Here is a 26,575-nt window from a genome sequence, read left to right as displayed (position 1 = left end):
GTCGTGTAGCATCCAGTTCCCACTGTACGAGTTTCCGTCAATCCCATTGCGGAGCGCGGGATGCGACAGGCCACCTAGGACGCCGACTCGGTGGGTGACCCTGACGGTGACAACCGGCTTCTCGCCAGGTCCGGCGTACGTGTCGTCCTTGAGGAGAGATGGGTCCAAGGATCCTCCGAGCACGACTTGGACCGGGTATGACCCAGGCGCGGCGACGGTGGGCGACCCGGTCAGGTCAAGGGGGTTTGATGGCGCGATGATGTCGACGGCGAGGCAGTCTTCACTGCCTACTACTCCGGAGTCGCCGACGTGAAGGCACTGCTTGCTCTCGATTGTCGTCATAGGGAGAGCCCAGGTAGCCGGTGGCTGCGGCTCTTTGAAGCGGTTCGCTACACCGGTGGTCGCGGCGACAGGAATGCCAAAGAACCGGTTGACGCCATCGTACCGCGAGTATTTACCAACGACCGAGCCGTACTGGGTTGCGGCGGTGACATCGACGCCGCCCGCGGTGACTGCGGTGACCTCGGCGGCGAAGGCGAGCAAGACGGTCGCCAGAATCGGCGCGGCCATCATCACTAGCGCGCAGGGCGAACAGCGGGGGCGAGATGCAACGGGTACGTCGTAAAGCGGCGGGCGCGGCGCTTCCGGTAGGAACGAAATCGCGAGCGGAATTGAATGAAAGAAAGAAAATTCTTGAGGGCGGAGAATTTCCCGGCGCGAGGAAAAGAAGAAAAATTCGCGGCGCGGCCACCCTCCCGGTCTCGCGCTTGGGGGAGCGAAAGGGAGGAACCTCTTCCCAAGAGCACCACTCTTGGAGCGCCGCCACCACCACCCAGAGCGCTGCACGGGGCGGCATGCAAGCGCAGCACACTCAGACATGAGCATGCCGACTCCTCTCGCCGAGCGGCATGCCGCGGCATTCCAGCTCGCTGCTTTCGCGGCGGTGGTTTTGGTAGCCCTGATCGCTGCCGCACTGTTGCATCGCAGCGGGCTCAAGCGGCCGAGCGCAAGAATCGTGTCGTCGCCACCACCGCAGCTGAAGCGACCGAGCGCTGTCTCTCCAATCGAGCGCATCAGCTCCGCCGCATTCAATGGCGCGCACTGTGAGAAGGGTGTGCGAGCGTCGCGTGAGCGCGCCGACGCGCTTCTTCTGGCTCGGCAGGACACCTACATCGGCTACATGACGCTGCGCACAGAGCCAGGCCTGGTTTTCTTCGCACGGCTCGGTGCCGCGATCGTCGGCCCCGCAACCGGCAAACCGAGTCCGGGCTGTGCCGTGAGCGTGCTCTCAAGCAATGAAACGATCATCCTAGACAATCAGGCTGCGCCAAAAGCACCCGCTCTCGCATCGCGACGAACCCAATACGCCTCGCCCGGCTCGAGAGAGTCCTTCCTCAGCACACGCTCTTCGCGGCGGGAGGCGGAACGAGCGCGTCGGAGTGCGTCGAGGGGGGCGTCGGATCGTGCTGGCTCATCGCGGCGATGGCCTCGGTCGCCGCTCACCCAGGGGTCATCCGGCGCATGCTGCAGCGAGGCGGCAGCGCCGGAGCCTACGTGGTGACGCTGCACTCTCCGTTCGACGCTTCACTGCCGCCGACGAAGGTTGAGGTCGAAGAGACGCTGCCGGCGTGCTGCATTGGCGCCGGCGCTTGCGCTGCGGCCTATGCCAAGCCAGCCATGGACGACGACGCGCAGGCTGCCGCCGTTCTCTGGCCCTGCCTGGTGGAGAAGGCGTGCGCGGCGTCTGGGCTGTTTGCCGCCGGTGGGCAAGGGTACGAGGGGCTGAACGGAGGTGATCCTGCCAGGGCGCTGCAGGCGCTCACCGGCGTGGCGCCGTCGGTGTTCCGCCGCTGTGGACGCGACTCTGCAGTCCTTCCTAGAGACGGGCGAGCACGCGATCTGCTTGGCGTCTGCCATCTTCGATGCGCACGCGCAATCGGACACGGTCTCCCGCGACGGGGTGCAGCAGGACCACTGCTACTCCCTCCTCGCCTCCCGTCCTCGTTCTGCGCGCCAGCGCTCTGCCTCGAGCGATCTGGATCGGGCAGAGGCCGACAAGCCGCCGCACGAGTTCCAGCTGCGCAACCCGTGGGGACGGCGGGGGCTCGCCCAACCCGGGGCGCCGTTGCGTGACACCTCGGATGGGCTGTTTTGGATGACGGCGGACACCATCGCGGAACTGTTTGTGGAGGGCTACGCCGTGAGAGTGTCGCAGGACCCCGAAGGTTAAAATCAGACAGGTCCTTCACAGCTTCTCACACCACACCGATCATCAGACTCTCTCTCTCTCTCTCTCACTCACACACACACTCGCTCAACGTACGGTAAACCGAGCGAGACTCTCTCCGCAGAGGAGCGCCGCAGTAGGCTGAGACCGCACCCGGCCCCAGCGGCCCCACGTGCACAATGCTGTGGGGTGTGGGCCCTTACCCGCGCATCAGGCGGTCGAGGGCCCCATTGATGTCTCCGCCAGAGGCCGCCAGCGCCCGCAGCACCGCCACCGAATCGAGGTAGCCCATGGCACACAACTGCTCGACTTGCTGACGGTACCTCACTGCTGGAGGGGGCGCCGGCCCGAGAGCTGGCGCCAGCCTCGGCGGCGGCGCCGGGGCGGGCGCTGCGGCGAGGGTGCTCACGGCGCGTAGAGCGGCACCTGCCGATCCTGCTGAACAAGCTCCTCTTGTAGCTCGATCGGTCACACCGCCATGCATCGCCGTCGGGGAGAGGGGGGACGACACTGCTCTGGCAGCGTGCACCTCGATCCTGCACCGTGTTTGTTATGACCCCCCCAATGAACACACCAGTGAGGGAGGGCGAGACGATCGAGGGGTCCCGTACCATGCGGAATCGACCCTATCAAGTGCTCAAGTGCTCAAGCCCAGGAGCAGCGGGCCGGAGCAAGCGCACTTGGGGCTTTTTTCTTTTTTTCCGCGGCGTTGGGCTCCGGCAGGCTAGGCCATTCCGGCGCTGGCTAGAGGCGTCTGTTGGTGGCGCACAGGCTGGCCGTTAGTCGGTTCGGCAGCACAGACTGAATGACGGAGGACTCTGGCCTGGATGAGGAGAGTCGCCGCCTAATCGAGCTGCTCATCGAGGAGAAGCGGCGGATACTGGCGAGCGTGCCAGCAGCAAAGGGCATGCCGCAGCCGCCTCAATCGCCGCCGCCACCTCCGCAGCACCAGCCACCAGCGCCGCCGCCGCCGCCGTCGCAGCCACAGCAAGGGCAGCCGGCACCGCAGATGCCGCCGCCGCCGTCTCTTCCGCCGCCGCCACCTCTACCACCGCCGCCACCTCTACCACCGCCGCCACCTCCACAGCAGTCGCCGTCATCACCGCAGGAGGCGCTAGCACCGCAGCCGGCCGCACCGCCGCCGCCGCCGCCGCAGCCTTCGCCACTACCTCCGCAGCCGTCGCCGCCGCCACCCCACCCGTCGTCCCCGCCGCCACCACCGCAGCAGCAGCAGCAACCGCCGGGCGAGTCGAGGTCCTGCCAGGATCTGGACGCCGCACCAGCCGCGCCGGCGTCGGCGGCGCGGTCGGCGGGCTCGCGCGTGCGCAGCGAGCGGTCGTCGTCGATCCCGCGCAACAGCCGCAGCGAGTTTTACGAGCGCAACTTGCGATGGCACGCCGCGCGCGAGTCTCTCCGCCTCTCGAAGCGGCGCGCAGACTGCCGTAGCCCGGCCGTCAGACGAGAAGTCTCGCGGAGCCGTCTTGGAGCCGCCACCCATAGGCGCGCCGCCGAGGCTGCCGAGCTGGCGCCCTGCACCTTCCGACCCGCACCCTCTCCCCGCACGGCGCCGCACTCGCTGCGTCGCTCGCAGTCCGAGAGCGCGCTGAGGCAGGCGCGGCGGCAACGCGCACGGCACCACCACCTCGGACCGCCCCACGAGGCACTTGTGACTGAGCTTGCGCCCGTCGAGCGGAACAGGGGAGGCCGGCGCACGAGCGGCTGCACCGGCCGGACGAGCGGGCCCGCAAGCTCGACGAGCTCGAGCGGCGCAGGCGAGGCTGCGGACCTCGGCAACTCTCGGCACATCTCGGCGCGGTCTCGGCGCGGTCGCGGCGCGGTCTCGGCGCGGTCTCGGCGCGGTCTCGGCGCGGTCTCGGCGCGGTCTCGGCGCGGTCTCGGCGCGGTCGCGGCGCGGTCTCGGCGCGGTCTCGGCGCGGTCGCGGCGCGGTCTCGGCGCGGTCTCGGCGCGGTCTCGGCCGATCTCGGCCGATCTCGGCCGATCTCGGCCGATCTCGGCCGATCTCGGCCGATCTCGGCGGGGCTCGGCTGAGCTCGGCTGATCTCGGCTTAGCTCGGCCGGTGGCGCAGGCGAGCGGCGGAGGAGGCCGAGCTCGAGTCCTGCTCCTTTGCGCCGCGCGTGCTGCGCCCGTCGCGGCTCAACCCTGCGGCGGCGGAGGTGGCGTCTCGCGTGCACGCCGCGCTGTCATCTCGGCTCATCTCGGCTCATATCTCGGCTCATCTCGGCTCATGTCTCGGCTCATATCTCGGCTCATCTCGGCTCATGTCTCGGCTCATCTCGGCTCATCTCGGGTCGACAGGTGACGTCTCGCTGGCGGAGCTCGCCAAGCAAGGGGGAGCGGATCCGCGCCGCCGAGCAGGCGGCGGCCGAGGAGGCACGCGGGCGGCGGGGGGGAGCCTTCCGCGAAGGTTCTCGGACCCTTGCTCTAGGCGGCGGCCGAGGAGGCGCGCGAGCGGCGGCGGATGCGACGCAGCAGCAGCAGCGGGGGGCTGGTCGGTGGCGGCCGGCAGCAAGGCGGCCGGCAGGCGCCCTTCTCTCCTCGCGTCAACGCGCTCCCTCGTAGTCTGTCCAGTGCCGCGGCCGGCTACCTCGACGAGCCCGCGCACGTGCGGCTGTCGCGCGCGCCTCCCCCCGTGTTGCCCCCGCCGCAGGGACGCCCCCAGCAGGGGCGCCCCACGCCCCGCTCGCTACGTCGCTCGGCGTCGGCGCCGCGCTTGCAGGCGCGCTTGCAGAGGCCGCCGGCGGCGGGTGCAGGGGCGGAGGGGGGGGCGGGCGGAGGGGCAGGCGGAGCTGCGGGTCGGCCCGCCCCTCCCGACGACGTCTCCTTTGAGGCCTTTTTCGAGAGGCAGGCAGAGTACGCGCGGCGAAGGGCCCTCGCAGACGCGCTGCGCGAGGCGGAGAGCAGCGCGGCGGACGAGGCGGCCCTGTGGTTGCGTGGAGCCACCGATGCCCCTCAAACCACTACTAGGCGGAGAGCAGCGCGGCGGACGAGGCGGCCCTTTGGTTGCGTGGAGCCACCGACGCCCCTCAAACCACTACTAGGCGGAGAGCAGCGCGGCGGACGAGGCGGCCCTTTGATTGCGTGGAGCCACCGATGCCCCTCAAACCACTACTAGGCGGAGAGCAGCGCGGCGGACGAAGCGGCGAGGCGGGTGCGACCTTCGCCCCGCTCCGCCCGGCTAGCGGCGGGGTCGCCGAGCTTGCTCCGCCGTCTCGAGACGAGGTGTGTGGCAGCTGCGCCGCCTCCAGCGCCGGCAGCGGCCGGCCCTCGAGGCAATCTCGGCTCATCTCGTGCAGTCTCGTGCCCCAGGTCAAGCAGCCGTCCCTCCAGCCGACCCGCCTCGCCCGGGAGGCGAGGCGGCGGAGGAGGCGGAGGAGGCGGCGGAGAGGGAGGGGAGGGAGCCGCCGCCGCCGCCGCCGCCGCCTCGCCTCGCCCGCCCTCTCGCGCGCCGCCCTCGGCCGAGTGCCCTTTCTCGCCGTCCATCAACAGCGACGCGCAGCGGCGGCGGCCGCGCTCCGCGGCGGAGCTGTCTGCGGGCGATGCGCAGAGGCGGGCGGCGGTGCACGAGGCGCGGCGGTGCGAGGCGGAGGCGGAGGCCGCCGTCGTTCCTTCCCCTTCTCTCGCCAGATCGGCCGAGGTGACCCGAGGCTGGCCGGTTGATAGGCGGAGGCCGCCGCAGAGCTCACCTTTGCGCCGCGGATCAACGCTGTCGAAGGCGTCTCGTCGCGCCTCAAGGTTGCGACGGAGCCGGACTCGTACCTCGAGCGCGTGCGGCAGCACATGGCGCCGCGAGAGACCGCGTCGCTTGTTCGTACAAAGTGCCGTGGCGGTGGTGACGAGAGCGCTGCTCCGAACAGGCGCTGCGGGACCACGTCGCGGCGTGCATGCGCGAGGCCGAGGCCGAGAACCAGATGCGCGAGTGCACCTTCACGCCGCGCACGCGCGAGCCGCCCGCGTACATCGTCCGCATGGCGCGCAGCATGGCCGTCGCCAGAGCTTCCAGGCCGGCCGCGCCTCCCGCCAGGCCCGGGTGGCGGTGACCTCCGCAGGCTGTGGCGGCGCATGCTCGCGCGGTCTACTTTTGACCGTCCGTCAGCTTTAATGTGATATCATACCTGCACCTAGCGGCTTATTTCGTTTTCACGTATTCTCGCGCGGACCCGTTTTGACTTTTGAGTTTGTGTGCCGCCTTCTCCGGCAAAAAATTGTACTGACGTACCTTTTAAGGTACGTCAGTAGTGCTAGTGAGTGGGTCCGAGAGCGATGCGTCATGTGGGTGCCCGCCTTGCGTTTGTTTCATAACATCGAAGGTTAGCCCAAACATCGAAGGCTAGCTCAAAATACAAAAATCAAAGGCAGAAGTCGGAGAAGTATCGGAAGTGGAGAAAAGAAAGAAAGACGAGAACAGCGGCGGAGGAGCGCGCCAGCGAGCGCGTGGATAGGGCGCGTCATCGTGGGCTCTCAAACAAAGAGCGTGGGAGAGACGAAGAGAAGATTCTTAAAATACAAGCCTCTCGAAGAGAAGAAAAGGGCGTTCTCACGTGCGCGAGACAGCGCTTGTCCTTGTGTGCGCAGAGCGAGCTATAAGGTATAAGGTAAGGTAAGGTAAACGAGCTAGAATGCGAATCACTTCAAGAAAGTAGGATTCCTAGTAGCCTCACACGAGTTAGGGCCCCTATCCCAATCGTTGACGGCGAAGGCAGAATCCGCACCAATTGGCACAAGCCCCCGCCGATGCGCGTTGTCCTCTTCTTGCTGCCGGGCTTTGGCCTCCATGACGAGGACTATTCGCGCCTCATTGCGAGCAGCGGTGTCGACTCCCATGTTACGTTCGACGTTTGGCCGCGAACTGTGGAGGAGGCCGAGCGCACAAACATCGGCGTCGCCGGGCAATGGGACTCGCCAAAGGCCAACGCGTGGAAGGCCGCAAAGACGAGAGAGTGTGCTGCACGGCTGCAAGAGCTGACGGATGCGGAGGATACGCGCGTGATCGTGTTTGTTCACTCCGCCGGCGCAGAGTTTGCGAGACGGCTGCGTTTGCCCTGTGTCTGTTTTGGCTGTAAGCCCATCGAAACCTCGGTTGTGCGCATCCGTGGCTCGTATGATGCTATCGCCGAGCCTTGTGAAGCAGATACTATCATCGACTGCGGCCACTTCGGCTGCGTCTCAAAGGAGGCGTACCACCGCGCCTGCGAGTTTCAGAAGGCTCTCGGTTTGCCACCCTTGCTTGAACAGCACAAGGATCAGAGTGCAAAAATTGGCTCGATCGTAGCTCGGGTTGCGCACCTACCACGCTCGGCAGTCAAGGCTGGTCAGCCAGCAGGCGTCTGAGATCAGCAGTAGAACTCGCCTTGAGCGTTACCCAAGTATAAACGCGACTCTTCGGCGGCGGCGCTGCGTTGAATGCTACACGGCGATAACCGATATCGATGTGTGCCGTGTGACATGATAGTATGAAGGCGCTTTTCTAGGGCAAGATTTTCGTTAACACTTCAGGAGCATCGCGTCCAGCACGTCGACATCGCTATCATTGGCGGTGGTCCGTGTGGCCTTTCTTTCGTACTCGAACTCCGTCGGTGTCGTGCTTGACGCAGCCAGCCATCGACACGTTGCGTTGGTTGGCGATGCCAGCAATGGAATGTACTCGCTGTTTGGACAAGGCTGCGCATCAGCTCTGCTGCAAGCTGACATGCTCGCAGAAGCTTTGGCCACTCCCGGCGACCAATCTTTGGAGTCCATGCTCTCCTCTTATTCCGAAGCCTCGGTCAAAGAAGGCCACGCCATTGCCGAACTCAATCTGATTACTCATGCGTTGCGGCAGCCGTTTCCGATAAGGCAATTGGCGCTCTGGCAGGCGAAAGGTATCAGCAAGAGACTGGCCGAGGAAGTAGCATACAACGAGATTCTACGGAAGCACCGGTTGGCAATTTGGTTGAGCAAGTTCTTTTGGCGCGGCCTCAGGACATCCGCGCAAACCTAGATTTGAAACTTTACTCAAATTAGTATATGTCTCTCTCATATGTTAACTATGGTAGAAATGAACACATCGGCAGTGAGGGAGAGGGCGAGACGATCGAGGGTCCCGTGTACCTACGGAATCGACCCTATCCCAGTGTTGCATATAGAGAGGACCCTGGTCGTCCTTCCTGGGCGACTGACGACGCGCCACGCCCGCGCTTCCGCGCCAGCTAGTCGAGCATCCTGTTCTCTCGCTCTGGCCAGTGCCGGCTTGGCAGCGCAAAAGCTACAAAGCGCGCCCAGATGGAGGCGATCAGGCTTTCTCGGAACAACGACGATCGGAACACCCGTTGTAATAACTGTTCGCGCTCAATATATCTGAAACGAATAAAAAAAACTGACACCTCACTGGGGTGGCATGGGTGAAAGGGAGCGGTCAATGTGCAGGGTGGGGGTGATCGGCGACTAGCGCCGGGGATATGACATCGATTGTTATTTGCTGTCTCGTTCGCAGCGCGTCCTGAGACCCACTTCTTCGCAATGAATGGGGTGTTCAGCGAGGGCTTCAAGCAGCTTTATCCTGTACTCTTCGTGCTGCCTCCCCCGAGCGGCTGCTTCCTCATCTGGATGCCCGTAATAGCTCAGAGCCGCTTCATGGCTGATCTCCACCACCGCGCGCACGCGGCTCAGCCTCGCCCGCTCAAAGGCACGCACGCCATTCGCTACGAACGAGTCGAGGCTGCCCTCGCGCTTGGCGATACGGGCGAGCACAACCGCGTCCTCGAAGCCAAGCGACGTGCCGTAGCCAAAGGTTGGGCGCATCGGATGCGCCGCGTCACCCAGGAAGCACAGCCTGTGGCTCGGGCTGGCCCAAGGGCGCGAAAAGTCGCGGCTGTGCAGCTTATTCTCAGTAACATGTGGCGTTGCCTTGATGAGGGCGGTGAGCGTCGACCGCAGCTTGCGCGGCGCGGCCGACAGGAGACGCCTGGCCGCATCAAAATCGTCGATTGCGTACCCACTCACAGCAGGAGCCATGAAGGAGAATGACGTGCCACGGCCACCAAAAGCAGGCTGCACGTTTAAGAGACAGCTTTTGTGTGCTACGACTCGAATCATGCGGTCGCCAAGACGCAGGCGTGGTGCGAGCCCATACCAAACTGACTTGCCTTGTGGCTTTGCTGTTGCGGTGTCTGCTCCAGGCCAACATCGACGCGTCATTGAACGGACACCGTCGGCTGAGCAAACGAGGCGGGCGCGGTATGTCACCGAATGCCTGTCATCTGCAGATTCGACGCCAAAAGTGAGGTCTATCCCCTCACTTGCCGTGCGGGTACGCACCGCCATGAGCGTGTGGCCAAACCGTAGCGTCTCAGGCCCACAGATGGCATGCACTTGCTTGGCGAGAACGCTTCGCACGTCATGCCAGTTGAACGAGGATCGTGTTGGACGTATTCGCAGTCGACATCCTACGCGCGCTAGCCATTTCCATAGCCGCTCGCGGATGGGTCTCTGACGATACGGCTGGCAGAAGCCACGTGGAAAGCCGTCCTCGTTTGAGTCTGACGAAAGGTCGTTGACACTCAAATGGGCCAAGTCAGACATGCGCACTGCACGACGCCGCATCTCTGGCACGAGCATGATATCTATGTCATTCAGTGCATCGATGCCCATCGGCTGGATGGCTATGGCAGCACCCTTTGGCTCCATGTGGTCTCTCTCAAAGACTGCGATGGAGGCGTCCTTCAAGCACGAGACTCGACGGAGCGCAAGCGCCGTCGCGAGGCCGCATGGACCGCCGCCAATGATGGCGATGTCGACGTGCTGGACAGAACGCGCCCAACACATTGGCAAGACAGCGAGCAGACGCATTCGTCGCATTTATTGCTATGCACAAGTCCGTGCGCCCGAACGACCGAACTTACGCCTTTTCTCGACACTCAGAGAGATTTGGGATAGCGAATATTTAGACGAACCAGCGGCGCCGCACGCAGGCAGGCGCTTGTCGGTTATCTTCTGTTGATGGGTCCAGGTGATAGCCCTGGGCGGGCAATCCATACACCTAGTTGGACCTCAGATCGCCCGATTCGCAGGCAGGCCGTGTAGACGGACCGGGTCGAGCTCTGTTAAGTGACAGTGTTATACTGTAGAGACTGATCATGTGCACAGTATCTCTCAGTCTAGCTAGATCTAAGCCAGGTAGGTAGGTAGGTAGAAAGGTGAAGAACAGCCAGGCTCGGACTGGACACCAACGCGGTATGGGTGGACGCTGGACAGATGATGACGACACGCACGAGCGACACACAGACACAAACAAGCTCACAAGACACACAGCCAGCTGGCTGCCACACACCCTGAGTTGGCGTACACATAACTCAAAGCCAGGGGAGGCGATCGCGGGGCGCCGTCCCTCCCAAGGAGGCCGAACCCACGCCAAAGTTGAGCAATCAACCGTGTGCGTATATGCTGCTCGTCTCCGCCACCTGCCTCTCCCTCTCGCTCAAAACATCTGTCAAACCGCAGTCGCTGCCATCCTTCCTCGTGCCCTACAACGAAAAAGCGCTCGCGCTCACTGACGCGGCGATAGAGCACGACTCGCTGTCGGTTTCGCGCGGCGTGTCCTACGGGCCAGCATCTCACCAGACGCTCGACGTGTGGGCTCCCGTCACTCCGACAACGGCGGGCCTGCCAATCGTTGTTGGCATCCACGGCGGCGGCTGGGAGAATGGCTACCCAGAGTGGGCTGGCTTTGGCGCACTCACCGTCTGCGCTACGCCGGCCCTCTACATCACGCCGGCCTACGCCCTTGGCCTCGGCGAGCGGCAGGCGTGGCCAGAGTCTCGCGATGATCTATTGGCGGCGCTGCGGTGGGTGGTCGAGCATGCCAAGGAGTATGGCGGCGACCCGGCAAGGATCATCCTCACCGGCCATAGTGCGGGTGCACACCTTGCAGCCTGCCTCGGTCTCGACCCGCCGCTGCTGCGGTCCGCGGGCGTGTCTCCATCCGCCATCAAGGCGCTCTTCCTGGTGAGCGGGCCGGTAGGCCTGCGCGCGCAGGACTTTGCCCCAGCGCACTGGCTATGGCGCTTCTGGGTTGGCCGGCCACTCATCTGGTGGCTGTACCGCAAGGGCGTGTCTCCAAACCTGCGTGCTGTCGTGGGCTCGCCTCCCGAACCGACCGCCGTGCTCGCGGCGTCGCCGCTCGCGCGGCTGGCTGAGCAGGACCCGGCGGAGCTGCCAGGCCTGGTCCACATCACCTACGGCGGCAAGCGCGACTTTCCCTTCTGCAAGCCGCAGGCGAAGCGCCTACGCGCAGAGCTCGAGCGGCTGGGACGGAGCGCCACCTCCGCGCCGCGGGTCGAGGTTCTCGAGATGAGCGAGTGTGACCACTTTGGGACGCACTGGGCCCTCGCCGAGCCGGGCAGTGAGTGGATCGCGGCGCTGCAGGCGGCTTTGAAGGAGAGCTGATGTATTCATGCACATTGCACATTGGAGCGCCGGGCGGCGGGCGGGGGATGTGACTGAGATGTGAGAGTGCACACGGGTCAGCAGACCGTGGAGAAGAGTTGACGGTGTGGTTCTAGTAGTAGTCAATAAATCAAAAGAACACACATCAGTGGACGCCTCTTCTAGTCTAGTGTGCGCTAATAGACAAAAAAACTCTCTCAGTTTTTCTGATCCCAGTCGTGATCTCGCGTCTTCATTCTCTCTCTACGGTGCGCCGCGGCCGGTCATGAAGACAACTCGAGACACTACTCTACGTATCGCAAGTGCCCAAGAGTGATTCTAAGATCGTGTCGCGCACATGAAGGGCGCTGGCGGAACTTTCATTTGAAACGGTAGAGCTCCCAAAAAAAAGCAAGCGGCCCGCCGAGCCCCGCTCGAAGCCAGTGGAGCCCCGCTCGAAGCCAGTGGAGCCCCGCTCGAAGCCGTCTGGATGTGCGCCCTGCCGATCTACCTGGTCGACCCGGAGCGGGTGCTCCACATCCTGCCTGACATCGAGGCCTTCGAGGCGTACTGCGACGCGCGCAACCTCAAGAAGAGCAACATGAAGGAGCTGCTCGGGATCTTCGCCCGCGGGCGCGTTGGCACCGCGGCCAAGTTCAAGTACGGCCACGTGCTGCTCAGCAGCGTTGAGTGGGTGGCCCACAGCCAGTCCAACGACTCGATCCCCCTGATCGGCTCGCCTCAGGATATGTTCAAGACACTGCAAAAGGACCACGCAATGACGTGCGCATGCGAGCATCCGGCACGCTCGAACATGGACGTGTTCATCGTGACCCACTCGCCTTGGCTCGAGAATGGCGAGCGCCGCTACGTGACCGACGTCTGGCGCATCTTTTCCGAGGCCAAGGGCTCGTCGCTCTTCCACAACCAGGCGCTCGACGACATCGTCAAGTACTACAAGGACCGCCTCAAGGCAGGGCCGCTGACGCGTGTGTACGTCTTCTCGGACGGCTGCCGCTCGCAGTACAAGGGCAACCGGAACTTTGTGCGCATTGCCCAGTTCCCCTCACGCATCGGCGGTGTGCAGCTCGTCCACCGCTTCGCCGCGTCACACCACTTCAAGGGCCCACACGACGCCTACGGGAAGGACGCAAAGCTCCTTTGCCGCACGGCCGAGCGGAACGGCAAGGCGCGGCTCGCCTCGACGCACGACGTCTACTACTTCTGCGCCACGAAGCTGCCTCGCCCGCGGCGAGACTGCACCACCGCCGACGCCGTGGTCGCTGCGCTGCCCCCCGTGCAGACGCCACTTCTCACGCCGGAGCAGCAGGCCAAGGAGGCAGAGGAGGCGGAGGCCGCACTCGCTCGAGCTCCAACGACTGAGGCCTCGCGCCGGATGCACAAGCGGCTGGCTGCGGCTGGCATCCTCCCCTCTCCGATGGACATCGAGACGGAGACGGTGCGAGCAGCGGCGGCGGCGGCGACGCTGGTCGAGCAGGAGGCGCAGGCACAGGCGGAGGCGAGGGAGGTGGCGGGGGCCGCCGAGGTGGAGGCAGAGGCGCAGGAGGAGGGGCGGCGGACGGTGCGAGCTGCGGAGGCGGATGCAGCTGGAGAGGACATCGAGCAGGGCGACTTTGTCTTTGATGAGAGGGGTGCTCGCATGGGCGGGGGTCACGCCGATGCGGAGTCGGAGGGGGAGGGGGAGGGGGAGGCGACGCCGGCGGCGGCCGGGGAGACGCCGGCTGGGGAGCCGCCCCCAAAGAAGCGGAGGCGCAGCGTTGCGCGCAAGCGTCGCATACTGACGCAGGCGCCAGGCTCAGAGGCGAGTGCAGACGGCGAGGAGCGGGTCGAAGAGGAGGCCCCTCGGCGGCCGGGCATCTTCACCGCCTCCAACTACTTTTGGCTCTACTACCCCGCGGCGGGGGTGCGAGTGACCAGAAAGGTTGGGATTAACCAGGGCTCGGGGCCATATGGCGCTGCCGCTCCAGGAGAGTACCACGCTATTCTTGATGTCGCTGCCGACGTCGAGGCCGACACCATCGCCGGCAGCAACTCCACGTACGAGTTTGCGGGCATGCGCGCCGACAAGCCAGAGCTGCTGTACACGCGCACCAACAGCTGCGCGTGCCCGAGCTGCCGAGACCCGCGCAGTGTCAACGTCGAACACTCGAGCTGCGCCTGCATGGACGCGGTCGGCAGATGGCGGCAGGAGACTATCTATCCTGACAAGAGCGTACCCGCGCAGCGCAAGGTCCAGCTTGATAGTATCAAGGACTTTCGCGCAAAGATCCAGCCGGGCAGGTTGTACGCCGCCTTCGCCGCCTACCGCGAGGTTCTCGGCGGGCGGCCATACTGGCTGCTCAAGACCAAGTCGGAGGCAAAGACGGGCGAGACGATTCGTGTGCCAGGTGGGAGGACGATCGCCAAGAATCAGTGGTTTGTTGAGGCGCAGTGGTACCTGTCAACCTCAGACAACCAGGGGTCGAAGCGATACAAGCTCCTGCCAGAGATTGTGCATGTGCCTCCCGACACCTTCATCCAGGAGCATGAGTTGGAGTGGTCGCACGAGGGGCGAGGCGACGGTGAGAGCATCTTGTCTGACGCCTCCCACGTGGCTCTGATGTGGCACAACTACTCTAATGTGGCCTGATATGTGTTCACTAGCCATGTGTGAGCCCTGTGTCACCAATGGCTTTAAAATTGTGTGTTAAATAGCGCCTGAGATGCCAAAATTTTCTCGGGGCCTGCGGCCCCGAACCCCGGCTAGTAGGGGTGTGAGGCCCGGGGGCCGAAAATGAAAGTTCCGCCAAGTGCGCGACCGGATCTTAGAATCACTCCCAAGCACAGACGGGCCTGTATCTCGTCTCCGCGGCGCAGTGGGGGCAAGGTTGTACAGCAGCACGAGACCCTCCAGCGGCGCAATCCAACGGCGCAACGGACAGGTAGAGGTACAGGTGCCGGGGCCGAGGTAGCAGGTAAGTGCCAAGCAAGCAGTTGCAGTGGACAGTCGTCGGCTCAAGCCGGGCTACTGGCTGCCAGGTGCGCGGTAGAGGCCGTCCCACTGCGCCTTCTCCATCACCTCCGGCTTCTTGGCCGCCTCCTCCTCCACCTCGAGGTTGATGCTGCCTCCAACCGTCTCGATGTCCGCCGTCACCCGGACGTAGACCAGCTGCGGCTGCGTGGAGCCCATGCCTTCGGACGGGGCGGAAGCAGAGGCGTCGGAGGCGTGCCATGGACGTGTTGGCAGGTGGTGCGGGCGGGCGCGCGGAGACGCTGGGGCGGAGGTGCGGAGGGGCGGGTGGAGAGAGGTGGAGAGAGGCTGCTCGCAGGTCCTCGGCGGTGTCTCTATCAGCAGTCTGTCTTGAGAGTGACTGCTCAATTGATCCGTCTCTGCGTACGTCTCGGGTCCTCTCGGGTCCCCTCGCGCCCCCCGGGTATATGCGCACCCGTGTAGTTGAACTGGTCGTCGCAGAGCGGGTCCTGCGTCCGGCCGGCGGCGTCGACCCCGCGGCAGGAGAGGACGTACGACCCTTCCGTTTTCGCGTCCCAGTCAAAGTGCCACGCGGCCCACCCAAAGGCGCCCGACTTGTCGCCCACCTCTGCCCTCTGCCACGTCTTTGCGCCGTCGCTCGAAAACTCGACGTAGTCGATGTCGACGGCGCCGGCCCAGACCTACGGCAAGGCCAGGTGAGCTGCTCCACACACACGAGGCGGTGGGGCCAGGCTATCCCTCGCGACTTCCACGTCTGCAGAGAGGAGCTGGCACGGCATTGAAGGTGCGAGGCTCGGGAAGGGCCAGACCTTGCCGCGGACGCGCACCACGCCCGGCGCGAGCAGCCGCGTGCGCGAGTAAAAGTCCGGGTGGCCCGGCGGCGCCATCATCGCGCGGACGGGCAGCTGCTCGATCGGCAGCGGCGTCGGGTCGAGCCGCGAGCGGCGGTAGCAGTACACGTCCATCTCGGTCCCCCACCTGCGTCGCGAGGTACGCCAACGTCAGGTCGAGCCGAGTACGCGCGGCCGAATACGACTGCATACGCGAGACGGCGGCCGAATACAGCTGCATGCGCGCCCTCTCGAGTGGTGAGAGCTGGAGTACGCGAGTCTTTTCTCCGCTTCTAGCCGCTTCTAGGGCCCCTCACCAGCCGCCCGAGGTGATCTCGATCGAGGTGAGCCATTTGACCGAGGCCATGCCGTACCAGCCCGGCACGATGATCCGCACCGGCGCGCCGTGGCACGGCAGCAAGTCCGCGCCTAGCCACCGGACGCCTTAACTGTCCGCCGCTTGAACGACCTCGGGGTCGGGGCTAGGGCTGGGCTTAGGGTTAGGGTTGGAGTTAGGTTTAGGGTGAGGGTGAGGTGGCAGCAACGTCCGCGCCGTTCATCTGCCAGCAGAGCATCACGTGGCCCGTCATCGCCTGCTCGACCGTCAGCGAGCGGCGAAAGTAGTCGACGGTGTTCCACTCGACGCCCTTGTCCGCGCCCGTGAAGATGACCTGCGCCGCACCGTCTTTGACGCCGACCTCCTGCAGCAGCTCCGCCAGCGAGCAGCCCGTCCAGTCGGCGCTGATGGGAGGAGGCGAGGTGTGAGGTATGGGAGCAAGGTGAAGCAGGGCGCGTGAGTGTAAGCTGGGAGGGCGCGGTGAGGCGAGGGACGGAGCAGTGCGGGATGCGAAACAAGCACCAGCCAAACGCGTCGGGGCCCCAAGGCACGTGCGAGGTGAAGCGCTCCGTGAGGCCCATCCGCCCGTTGCCGGCGCAAGCCATGAGGACGGAGGCGGTCTGTGCCTTCCGCCTCTTGATGTCGGCGAGGGACAGGCTCACCTCCTTGTCGACGAGGCCGTGGATCTTGAGCCGGTATGCGCTCGGGTCGATGAGCGGCACGTCAAAGTGGATGAGGAGGTAGTGCGAGCCCGCTGGCGTGATGTCGGCGGACAGAGTCTCGACATGCGCGCCGTGGCACCGCTTGCCGAGCTGCAGCTCCGCCGGTGTCACGTCGGAACGCCCGGTCGTGTGCTTCCAGTCGCCCGGCTCCTCCTTGTGGAAGTCGTCGACGGTGAAGGCCTCGGCTCCGACGTGTTCGAGCACCTTTTTACGGTGCTCGACCGCTCGCGCAGCTTCTGTCTTGGCCGCGGCGAGGAACTCGGAGCTCTCAGCGTGCCGGGTCATGGATGACAAGGGAGAGACGGCGCAGGGATTTTTTTGGCGCCCTTCACCCTTGGGTACCCCGCCCAAGGAACGACGGCAAGAAACCCAAGGGTGAATACCTACCCTGCAAAAGTTAGTAGGAGCACCCCCCTGCCGCCTCCCAGTACGTGCTCCGCAGCTGAGCCCACGCACCCCACAGCAGCTCAGGGACACAATAAGCTCGCATACAAGTGAGGAGAGAGAGAGTACAATACAAGTGCTGGTACGCACAGCTCGACGCGTACTCGAATGCTGCCACTGTCATTCTAGCCGGCGAGCGGCGGAGTCACACACAGCGTCGACTCTCGCATCGCGATGAGACGCACTGCTTGCCCAGACGCGCGCCTTGGCGCGCTCCTGTGGTGCAGGAGGAAGGCCAGCGGTCGTGCTGCGCAGGCCCGACCGTCTGGCTGAGAAGGGAGCAGCAGCTGGCTGGCGCTCAACAGCACAGCGCTGGCGAGCGGCGCCGCCCACACCACACTCCCGCCAAGCCACGTGTCATTTCGCGCCAAGATTTGGCGCCAAAATGGCACTTTAGTGTCCACCTGGCCACGTGGTCGCGGCCTGAAGCTCCAAGCTTCCGTGGGAGTGAGGTCCCACATCACAGGGCTCCATTTGGATGAGTTGGTGGCAGGTTGCTTCCACCAGGATTAGTCTTCTCTGCCTGCGAATACCCTCGGGCGGCCGGGTGGGGCTGCGGCTGGAGCTGGCATGGCTCGATAGAGCCGAGACCCCGCGTTAATTCTGAATGGTTAGTGATTGCGCAACCGGCGCAACACTGATATGTGGCGACAATTGGTGGCACTTTGTCGGCACTGGTGAAACGACAGAGGCCGTAAAAGTTTGGCCAAAAGGCCCCACATGGCTGACCCTTGGGCATGGCCGCTCTGGGTGTGAGCTGGGTCGGCCTCCTCCGGATCTGCAACGCGCACGGCGGGTCCGCGTCCGAGCAAGATCTGCGGCCTGTGGTTGTCCTCTCGCATGGCGCGACCAACATGATGATCCGCTGCCTGCGCACGTATCAGTGCTTCTGTCGACTATTGCTCGCTCTCTGTGCAGCTGCGACGCCAGAGACCGAGCTTGGAGAATGCCTCGCAGTGCTACATACCCGTCTCGGGCCGGTTCTTGCGAAGGGCATTGTAATGCACCACGAAGGAGTTGCGCGTCTTTGACGGGTCTTTGACTGGCGAGCCGCCATGCACCAGCCCTGAGTGCCAGATAAGGGCCTGACCCTTCTTTGGCAGAAAGGGCCGAGGCTCTATCCCGAACCGATTCATCTGGCCGAGCATCGTGGTGTAATCGGCCCGGCGATCGTCCGCGGCGAGATGCGGGGTAGCGGCTTCGGCTCCCGGGACGTACTCTACTAAAGGTAAGGTAAGGTAACACTTTTCGCGTCAAGTACGTTAGCGCGCTCCTGGGGCGCCCCAAAGCACCCTAGCGCCTAGGGAGTATGAGGGTGTTTTCTTGGCTGCTGATGCAAACACAGAGCGATATAGGGTGGCCCATGGAGGCCGCCGCCACCGAGGGTTAACCCCCCCCCCCCCCCCGGGGCCCCCCCCGGGGGCATGTACCGAGCCTAGATGTTAAGTCTGTATTTTGTGTATTTGAACCTGGGCTGGAAAAGACGTGTATTTTCGTGTATTTGACAAACTCTCTCTCTCTCTCTCTCTCTCTCTCTCTCTCTCTCTCTCTCTCTCTCTCTCTCTCTCTCTCTCTCTCTCTCTCTGTATTTGCACTTGTTTCTGGACGGAAAACACACACACAGAGAGAGAGATTTTTGCAATGGGTCCAGGGCGGGAGCTCTGGCGGGGTGCGGCGCGGAGCCGTGCGAGGAAAAAATGGCGTCCGATTTCTTTTCGCAAGGACGACCCGAAAGAAAACACGTGAATTTCGGCGACTCATCATCAATGGCAACGGCTCGCTTTACAGCCTGCTTTAGCTCATTAGCTCAAGCCTCCTGCGTTGGCCAAATGGGCGAGCCCACGCGCGTGGAGGAGCGGAGGAGGCCGCGGCCTCGTCGCGTGGGCCCCTACGTCCTCTCCGGCCGAACGCTTGGGGTCGGCCGCAACGGGCCCGTCCACCATGCAATTTCTCGCCTTGACGGGAGCGAGGTGGCAATCAAGATGGTCCCTCGCAGGGCTGGAGACGAGAGGGAGCCGGAGGAGGTGGCGGCGCTGGCGCGAGTGGGCCGCCATCCCAACATCGTGATGCTCCTCGACACGTGCAGGACGGCGAAGGGGTACGATATCCTCGTGACCGAGGCGGTGGGCGGAGGCGAGCTGCTTGAGCTGGCGAGCGGGCGGGTGCCCGAGGAGCGCGCGAGAGAGCTTCTCGCGGGCGTGATTGCTGGCGTGGTCCACATGCACTCGCGCGGGGTGGCGCACCGCGACCTCAAGCTCGATAACATGCTCCTCACCGAGGCGGGCAGCTCGCACGTCAAGATCATCGACTTCGACGTCGCGCACTTCGACCCCTCCGCGGCTGCCCCTCCGGGCTGCCTCGAGCGAGGGCGTGCGCCCCTCTCGCGCACGTGCTCCTGCGTCTGCGGCACGAGCTCGTACGCCGCTCCGGAGGGGACCCCCCCCCCCCCCCGACTCACGCCCCCCTCCATCGCCCTTTTGCCTTCGCCGCCTCACGCCTCTGCGCCGCCGCCTCCTTCTCTCTCCGCCTCGACAGGTGATCTCCGCGAGCCGCGAGCAGAGGCACCGACGGCAGAAGCGGGGGCGGCCATTCCTAGACGTGTCCACGACACGTCCCCGACATGTCCCGCAGGTACGACGGCAAGCAGGCGGACGTCTGGTCGCTCGGCGTGTGCCTCTTCGCCCTCGTGCTCGGCATTTTCCCCGTGGAGGAGGCGAGCGATGAGAACGAGATCGCACGGCACCCGAGATTACCCGAGACCACCAAAGATCGGGCCTCTTCCCCGCACGGAGCGCAGGCCAGCGACAAGGACCCGCGCTTCGAGGCGCTCAAGCGCGCGCAGCTGGATCGCCGCTCGTCCGTCGACGCCATCCTTTGTTTGTACCGCCGCGAGGACCAGCTCTCGCCGGCTCTGACGGAGCGCGACGCACCCTCTCCCGCAAAGCGCGAACTCCCCACAACTGCTTGCAGAGCCCCGCGGCGGCGGCGGCGGCGCGGGGGGGGGGGGGGGGGGGATCCCCCCCCCCCCCAGTGTTCCGCAAGGGAATAGCATCCGAAAGGCGTCAGACGTCGAGTAAAGACGACCTCAATCTACTCCCGAACGAATCTGTGTCCGCGCCGCTCAGGCGCTCCTCATCCCTCCCTTGGGTTGTCTGTTATCTTTCTTTCTTTCTTTTAGGCGCTCCTCGACGGGATGCTGCTCGTCGACCCGTCCACGCGCCTCACGATGGCGGACGTGCAGGTGTGTGCCCATGCGTGTGCCTCACCCGCGCCGCGCCGCGCTGTGTGCCCTCCCGACCTCTGAGAGACACTTTGGCGGGTCGCCTCTCTCACTCACACACACACACCGAGAGAAGCCTCGCTCTGAGAGCGATCGTTGTGGGCTTCGAAGCCAAGAAGACGCTCTCGAGCTGTACCCCCCCCCCCCTCTCTCAGGCGAGCCGCTGGTTCCACACCCTCGCACCAGGGCTGAGAGACGACCCCGCGCCGCCGCGGACCCCCGCGGCTGACGCCCGGTCATTCGGCAAGTCGTTCGGCGGGCCGCTGCGCCTCTGCCTCTTGCCGTGCGGCCCGAGCTGCGAGGACGAGTCGAGCCTCACCTCGCCAAAGTCCGTCCTCGACCTGCCGCCCTCCCTCGACATGGTGGCGGGCGCGGGCGCGGCGCGCGGCGCAGACCGGCATTTGCTTCGCTCGCAAAGCGAGGCCGACGACGAGGGCGACGGCGACTCCCCTGCCTCGGCAGCCACCTCTCCCCCCCCCTCGGCTTTCGCCTCTCTAGCTGCCACCTCTCCCACCTCTCCCACCGCCCCCACCGCTCCGGCGAGCTCGGCCGCGTCTCCGCGCGGGGCCGAGTAGTGGTTCGGGTGGATCGGCCGAGATCGGCCGGCGCTGGTGAGCACCTCTCTCGCACCGGCGAGGGGCACATACAGCGCGCGGCGTCGAGGCGCAGCCCCGCGACAACGGCACGTGTTCGGCTCGCTCCATGAGCATGACCTTACTCTGCACTTTGTTTGTTTATGGACCTCCTAAGTGCATGTCCCTCCCTTGGGTTGCCTGTTTCCTTTCTTTCTTTTTAGTTAGGTAAAATGCTCTTTCCGTGGTGTACCTGCCTGTGACACTCAGGGCCTTCACTTTACCTTACCTTACCTTACCTGGAGGCCGTTTACGTGTACCTTACCTTACCTGGACACGGAAGAAGGTTTCCGTGAAGCACTCACGGGAGAATTCTTAAATACAAGCCTGGACATAAAGAGCATCGGAGCGTCCGGGAACGTGGCCTGGGGCAACGCTCGAGCAGGCACATCGCCCCCGGCCACACCGCCTCGCTCCCGTACCGCCGCCGCCAGCGCCAGCGCCAGCGCGGTACACAGCCGACCCACCAAGCGGGCACGCTCGCAGGTGAGAGGTGTGACTGATGATTGACTCTGTGAGCTGCCTCCTGCTCACGGGCGCCCAAGCATTTTCGAGCCTCCCGTCCGACGCGCTGCCGAGGCTGCCCTTCACGTGTGAGGGCCACACAACCTTCTACGAAGGCGAGACGGTGGCGGGGTACACGAGCTCTTACGAGACGGAGAACGGCGTCACCACATGCTGCGATCAGGCACGCGCGGACGGGGCGATTTGCGGTTTTGAAGTGTATGGCTCGACCTGCGTCCAGTACCTCGGGACACGTTGCACCCTCGCGCCTGCCCCCCACCGGCTCTCTGATACGGACTCCCCGGACTCCGCGAGCGTCAAAAACAGTGCGGCAGTCGTCGACGGGCAAGCATATCCGATTACCCAATCGAATGGAGACTTTGACGAGGCCGCTGGCGCAGAATCGATTGCCCAATCTAATGGAGACTTTGACGAAGGCGCTGGCGCAAGCTCCTATCGCCCCTCTCCCGGCACGATCAGGGTCTCATTGTGTCCAGGCCACTACGTCGAGAAGTTTATCACGGAACGGTGCAAGGCCTCGGAACAGGCAGAACTTCCAAAGAGCGTCATGAAAGGACAGGTGATGCAACTGAATGCATTTTTGTCGAAAGCACCGGCTGCACTTATTGCAATACAATTCACTTACAGCGGCGACGGGGCCTGCAAACTCTCAACATCATCTACGGGCGGTTTCAAAGAAAAACTCACACTGAATTTTCCCATTTACCAAAAGAATGAAGCGCTTTTTGTCAACTGCTCCTCCGCGGCACCAACAGAAGGTACAATTTCGGCGGTTCAGGTTCTTGGGGAATGGTCCTATCTAAATTTTGAAGCTAAGGGATGGATGGTTGCAACCACCCAAACGGGTTCTATCTCAATCACGAACTTTGATGGTACAGCCATTACCGGCAGCACTGAGTTGGTCCAGGGGCAGGCAAAAGGCTTCAAAGTTGCCCTGAATGTACCGTCTGTGGGTGACACCACTGTCAACCTCGTGTTCAAAGAAGACAAAGCTGACTGCGCGTTTGGAGCTAGTGCAGGGGATCTATTCCCTGCATCGGCTACTTCTCTTCAAGCCAAGATAGTCAATAACGAGCAGACGGCAAACTTCTATGTGAAGTGTTACGATACTGCATCTACTTCTCTGGCCAGCAATTTTGTAAGCGGCGTCAACGAATACCCCACGGCGGCAGTTACTGCGGTAATGACCGTGCAAGAAAACGTGTTCCATCCACCCTCGAACGACGGCTCGGGCAAGGACCTAGACTCGGAGGACCTAGACTCGGAGACCGGGCAGACCAGCGACCGTGGCTCGGAGGACCTAGACTCGGAGACCGGGCAGACCAGCGACGACCGTGGCTAAGGTAACGCACCAGGTGACTGCCTCTATTTGGCTTGCCGGTACTTTGTCACGTCTATCTCTCGATATCTCTTACCTTTTCGCATTTCGCAGTTATCTCGCCTGTGTTAGTACCAGTGCGCGCCAGTCAGTGCCGTGCGCGTGCCTAGTAAGCCTAGTTTTGAGTGTCGTGAGAGAGAGTTTTCTCGTAAAATTCTCTTTCCGTGTACCTTGTGTTTTGTGTTAGTGCCAGTGCGAGATTTTAGAAAACCAACGCCAGTCCCGTGCCCAGTGTCGTGCGAGGGAGCTTTCTTGTAAAATTCTCTTTCGGATGGTGCCTGAGTAAGTAAGCGGGGGGCGCGGGGGCCCCCGGAGGCACCGTGCGCCGCGCCGCAGTGCGGAAACGCGGGGCCCCGGCTCCGTTAGTCTCCGTTAGCACCAACTTCCCGAATGATTACACGGTTGATTAGAGGGCATATTTGGAGAGATCTCGAGGAGTACACACAGATAGACCCTCCAACCACCAGAAAACTCCAACCTGATCGGTCGTACTGACCGCCGACAGATCACCCCAGACAGCAGACAGGCCGACGTCTGCACACGGCCGGCCGGGCGAGAGGCTTGACACGATCCGACCCTGCGACCATGACGCTGCTGCTCTAGCTATCAGACATGCACTGCTGACTGCTGCCACAATGTGCGACCTGTGCTGGCCCACTTGGCGGCCTTCCCGGTCGGTGGTGAGGCGCAGTTCAGAGCTGTCGATGGCGCGATGCCGCACTGGTCCCACATTGGTGACACGAGACCACCAAGTTTGCCGGTCCAAGAGAGAGGTACCGGCGCTGTCCTGAGAAGGTGCGTGGTCCCTCTTGACTGCCCATGCGCGCGAGCGTGCGTAGGCATAGCCTCGAGAGTGCCAGCAGCCAATCCGAGGCGACGCGCATTGATTGCGCCAGAAGCGTGCACACGTTGGAAGGACACCTTCCTACTGGCCGTACGATCAGGTCGTCACTGAATGCTTGATACTAAGGCCGCGAGCTATGCAGGTGATCAATTGTGCAGCAGGGCACGGTCAGCAGCGCCGACAGGCTGTCGCAAGGCGTGATAGCATGGCCGCAATACGCCGAATTCCCATGAACAAGTAAAAAATCGCGCGAAAAAAGAAAAAAAATGCCGAAAAATCGGCGCCTGCGGCGGGCCGTGGGACCCCATCTCCCCCCCACATGGGTACCCTCTAGGGCCCCCGCGCCCCCCCAGAGGCGAAACCTTCGTCCCACATGCTCGCGCGCCGCGCCTCCACGTCCACGCACATTTGCACACGCGGGACCTGAGTGACGCGACGGCAACTGGAATGCTCCGGCCTATCTCAGCGCGAGGCTGTGCGCCGCTGATCCTCAAAAAGAATTTTACAAGCAGAAGAAAACGTGCGCATAATGGCGTCAAGCAGCCGCGAGTTCTCCCGCCCCGCGTCGAGCCAGCGCCCGCTCGTCCCGTCGAGCCAGCGTCCGCTCGTCCCGCCCAACTTTCTTGACACCATCAACGATGGTTCCTCCCTGGCGGCCGCCGCTAAGCCGGCCGACGCCGGCCTCGCTGCCGACCTGCAGCTCTACCACTACCAGCTGCAGGCGCTCCAGTGGATGGTTGGACGTGAGCGAGCTCTGGACGGCATCCACGGCGGCATTCTCGGCGACGAGCAGGGCACTGGCAAGACGGTTATGTGCGCCGCGCTCGTCGCCAGCCACCGTTGCGACGATCTGCGGCCGCAAGTGCGGCAGCCGCAAGCGCCGCTGCAAGCGCAGCGGCCGCTCGGTTCGGAGGCACGCAAGTGCGGCGCGACTCTGATCTGCTGCACGCCCGTCATCGAGGGGCAGTGGAAGGAGGAGCTCGCGCGGCACGCGCCCGGCTTGAAGGTGGTCCGCTTTGATCCCGGCGCCTTCTAGGCACTGCTCGGACCTTCTATAGCACGCTTCCTGTGTAGGTGGTCAGCTTTGCGGGATGCCCTGCGGCGGGCGACGCCGCGGCTGTCGCGCGTGAGGTGCAGCCGAGGATGGAGCAGCCGGCACAGCCCGCCTTGTACCCGCCACAGCAAGGCTGCGCCCTCCGCTAGGTCGAGTGGCCAGCGGAGAGGCGGACATGACATGTCCGGGACACGCGTCGCTCACATGTCCCGAGACATGGCGATAGGTCGAGCGGCTCGCGGAGGCAGACGTCGTGCTCGCGACGTACGAGGTGCTGATGAAGGAGCTGGTCCACATCGACCGCTTCTTTGAGAGCAGCCGCGAGCGCCGCGCCGGCCTGACTGCCGCGCGCTCGCCGGGCGGACATGTCGAGGACGCGTCCTGTGACATGTGAGAGACATGTCCACAGGCCTGGGGCTGCGCGCGAGAGAGGCGGACTCGGACGCTCGCCCGTCGCCGCTCAAGTACCTCACCTTTTGGCGGGTCGTCCTCGACGAGGTGCAAAAGGTGCCGACGACGCACGCGGCGGGAGGGACGGGTGCATGTCGAGGACGCGTCCATGACATGTCCGAGACACGTCCCGCAGGCGCCGACGTCGTACGCGGCGGGGAGGACGGTGCGGCTCGTTCGCGCCGTGCATCGCTGGGCCGTGTCGGGCACTCCGATGGAGGCGGGGCGGCTGGCCGACATCCGCCACCTCATCAACTTTGTGGCGGGCGAGGCGAGCCAGCTGGAGGCGGTTTGGAGGCGCGCGGCCGAGGGCGGCCGTCTCGGCGAGATATGGCCGGGATATGGCCGAGACACAGTTGTCGCTCTGGGGCTCGGGCAGGCGCGCGGTCGAGGGTGGTCATCTCGACGAGCTGCGCGCCGTGCTGCGGCCGCTCTTCCTGCGGCGCACCAAGGAGCAGGTCGGGAGTCAGATCCGCGTGCCCAAGCAGGCGCGCCACCCCGAGATCAGCCGAGATCAGCCGAGGTCAGCCGAGATCAGCCGAGGTCAGTCGATATGCAGCCGAGGTCAGCCGAGGTCAGCCGAGGTCAGCCGAGGTCAGCCGAGATGCAGCCGAGCGAGATCAGCCGAGATCAGCTGAGGCCAGCCGGAGTCTAGCCGAGGTGCGCCCAAGCAGGTAGCGCGCACGTTTGCCTTTGAGCTGAGCGAGGAGGAGAAGGTGCTTGCACGCAGAGCTTGTGCTGCGGCCTTCTAGGAGCGCTCTAGGAAGCCTCCAGGAACCTTCCTTTTCAGGTGCTGCACGCCGAGTTTGTGCTGCCTGCGGCGCGCGCGTTGCTAGACAAGCAGCCGCCGGGCGCGTCCCTCGAGCAGCAGCTGGTCTTGGTCGGGATTAGCCGAGATCAGCCGAGATCAGCCGAGATCAGCCGAGATCAGCCGAGCAGTCTGTGCCGGACGAGCACGCGCGCGCTGCTCTCGCCGGCTGAGCCTACCAGGAGCCTTGTACGCGCCTTCTTATAGGTCGAGCACGCGCAGCGCGCGCTGCTCTCGCCCGCGCTTTGGAGCGAGTGGGGCCGAAAGGCGAAGCTCGCCGTCGAGGCCGAAAGGCTGCAGCGTCAGGGTCGTCGTCTCCAGCGGCGGCCACCAGCCTCGCAGAAGCCGCTTTCTAGCCGCCTTCCCCGAGCCCTCTAGGCCTCGTTTCGAGCAGCGCCGCAGCCGCGCGCAAGGCAGAAGGGCGCCGCCGTCGAGACTAGCCGAGATGAGCCGGGATGAGCCGGGGTGAGCCGAGACTAGGCCAAGGGCGTCGCCGTCGAGCTGGTGGGAGAGCTCGTCGAGGCGGCGGCGGCGTGCTCCGGCGGCGGCGCGGTGGTCGAGGACGCGGCGGCAGCGTGGCGGCGCGGCGACACGCCGCCGCCGCCGCACAAGTGGCCTCCTCTCGAGATG

At 64.2% G+C, this 26,575-nt stretch overlaps 7 protein-coding genes across 7 annotated transcripts; 5 read left to right on the top strand and 2 right to left on the bottom strand.

Moving 5' to 3' along the window:
• Positions 1-1,482: 1,482 nt before the first annotated feature.
• Positions 1,483-7,578, top strand: EMIHUDRAFT_115036 (hypothetical protein; the record flags this gene model as incomplete). The annotated part of the gene is made up of 9 exons (XM_005779001.1): positions 1,483-1,792; positions 1,881-2,200; positions 3,336-3,481; positions 4,316-4,403; positions 4,676-4,852; positions 5,363-5,398; positions 5,911-6,015; positions 6,105-6,283; positions 6,951-7,578. 9 exons carry the CDS (start codon positions 1,483-1,485, stop codon positions 7,576-7,578), a joined length of 1,989 nt encoding a protein of 662 aa, XP_005779058.1.
• A 72-nt stretch (positions 7,579-7,650) lies between these two features.
• On the top strand, positions 7,651-8,227 carry EMIHUDRAFT_236665 (hypothetical protein; the record flags this gene model as incomplete). The annotated part of the gene is made up of 2 exons (XM_005779000.1): positions 7,651-7,685; positions 7,744-8,227. The coding sequence occupies 2 exons, from the start codon at positions 7,651-7,653 to the stop codon at positions 8,225-8,227; spliced, it is 519 nt and encodes a 172-aa protein (XP_005779057.1).
• A 470-nt stretch (positions 8,228-8,697) lies between these two features.
• On the bottom strand, positions 8,698-10,074 carry EMIHUDRAFT_236664 (hypothetical protein; the record flags this gene model as incomplete). Its single annotated transcript, XM_005778999.1, has 1 exon — positions 8,698-10,074. The coding sequence occupies one exon, from the start codon at positions 10,072-10,074 to the stop codon at positions 8,698-8,700; it is 1,377 nt and encodes a 458-aa protein (XP_005779056.1).
• Positions 10,075-10,665: 591 nt separating this feature from the next.
• On the top strand, positions 10,666-11,670 carry EMIHUDRAFT_115035 (hypothetical protein; the record flags this gene model as incomplete). Its single annotated transcript, XM_005778998.1, has 1 exon — positions 10,666-11,670. One exon carries the CDS (start codon positions 10,666-10,668, stop codon positions 11,668-11,670), a length of 1,005 nt encoding a protein of 334 aa, XP_005779055.1.
• A 108-nt stretch (positions 11,671-11,778) lies between these two features.
• Positions 11,779-16,835, bottom strand: EMIHUDRAFT_443406 (sulfite oxidase). The gene is made up of 8 exons (XM_005778997.1): positions 16,331-16,835; positions 16,025-16,212; positions 15,789-15,900; positions 15,451-15,619; positions 15,096-15,321; positions 14,479-14,841; positions 11,903-11,977; positions 11,779-11,820 (listed from the first exon to the last, which is right to left on the bottom strand). Exons 1-6 carry the CDS (start codon positions 16,813-16,815, stop codon positions 14,675-14,677), a joined length of 1,347 nt encoding a protein of 448 aa, XP_005779054.1. The 5' UTR covers positions 16,816-16,835; the 3' UTR covers positions 11,779-11,820; positions 11,903-11,977; positions 14,479-14,674.
• Positions 16,836-18,740: 1,905 nt separating this feature from the next.
• On the top strand, positions 18,741-20,829 carry EMIHUDRAFT_115032 (hypothetical protein; the record flags this gene model as incomplete). Its single annotated transcript, XM_005778996.1, has 4 exons — positions 18,741-19,390; positions 19,606-19,834; positions 20,153-20,215; positions 20,410-20,829. The coding sequence occupies 4 exons, from the start codon at positions 18,741-18,743 to the stop codon at positions 20,827-20,829; spliced, it is 1,362 nt and encodes a 453-aa protein (XP_005779053.1).
• A 3,333-nt stretch (positions 20,830-24,162) lies between these two features.
• On the top strand, positions 24,163-26,323 carry EMIHUDRAFT_236658 (hypothetical protein; the record flags this gene model as incomplete). The annotated part of the gene is made up of 7 exons (XM_005778995.1): positions 24,163-24,639; positions 24,708-24,764; positions 24,914-25,070; positions 25,097-25,194; positions 25,274-25,396; positions 25,928-26,011; positions 26,153-26,323. 7 exons carry the CDS (start codon positions 24,163-24,165, stop codon positions 26,321-26,323), a joined length of 1,167 nt encoding a protein of 388 aa, XP_005779052.1.
• Between the last annotated feature and the right edge of the window lie 252 nt (positions 26,324-26,575).

The sequence above is a fragment of the Emiliania huxleyi genome, assembly GCF_000372725.1.
Source record: "Emiliania huxleyi CCMP1516 unplaced genomic scaffold EMIHUscaffold_238, whole genome shotgun sequence".
Taxonomy (NCBI): domain Eukaryota; phylum Haptophyta; order Isochrysidales; family Noelaerhabdaceae; genus Emiliania; species Emiliania huxleyi.
Note: the sequence above shows the minus strand (reverse complement) of the source record. Positions and strands in the feature narration are given on the sequence as shown.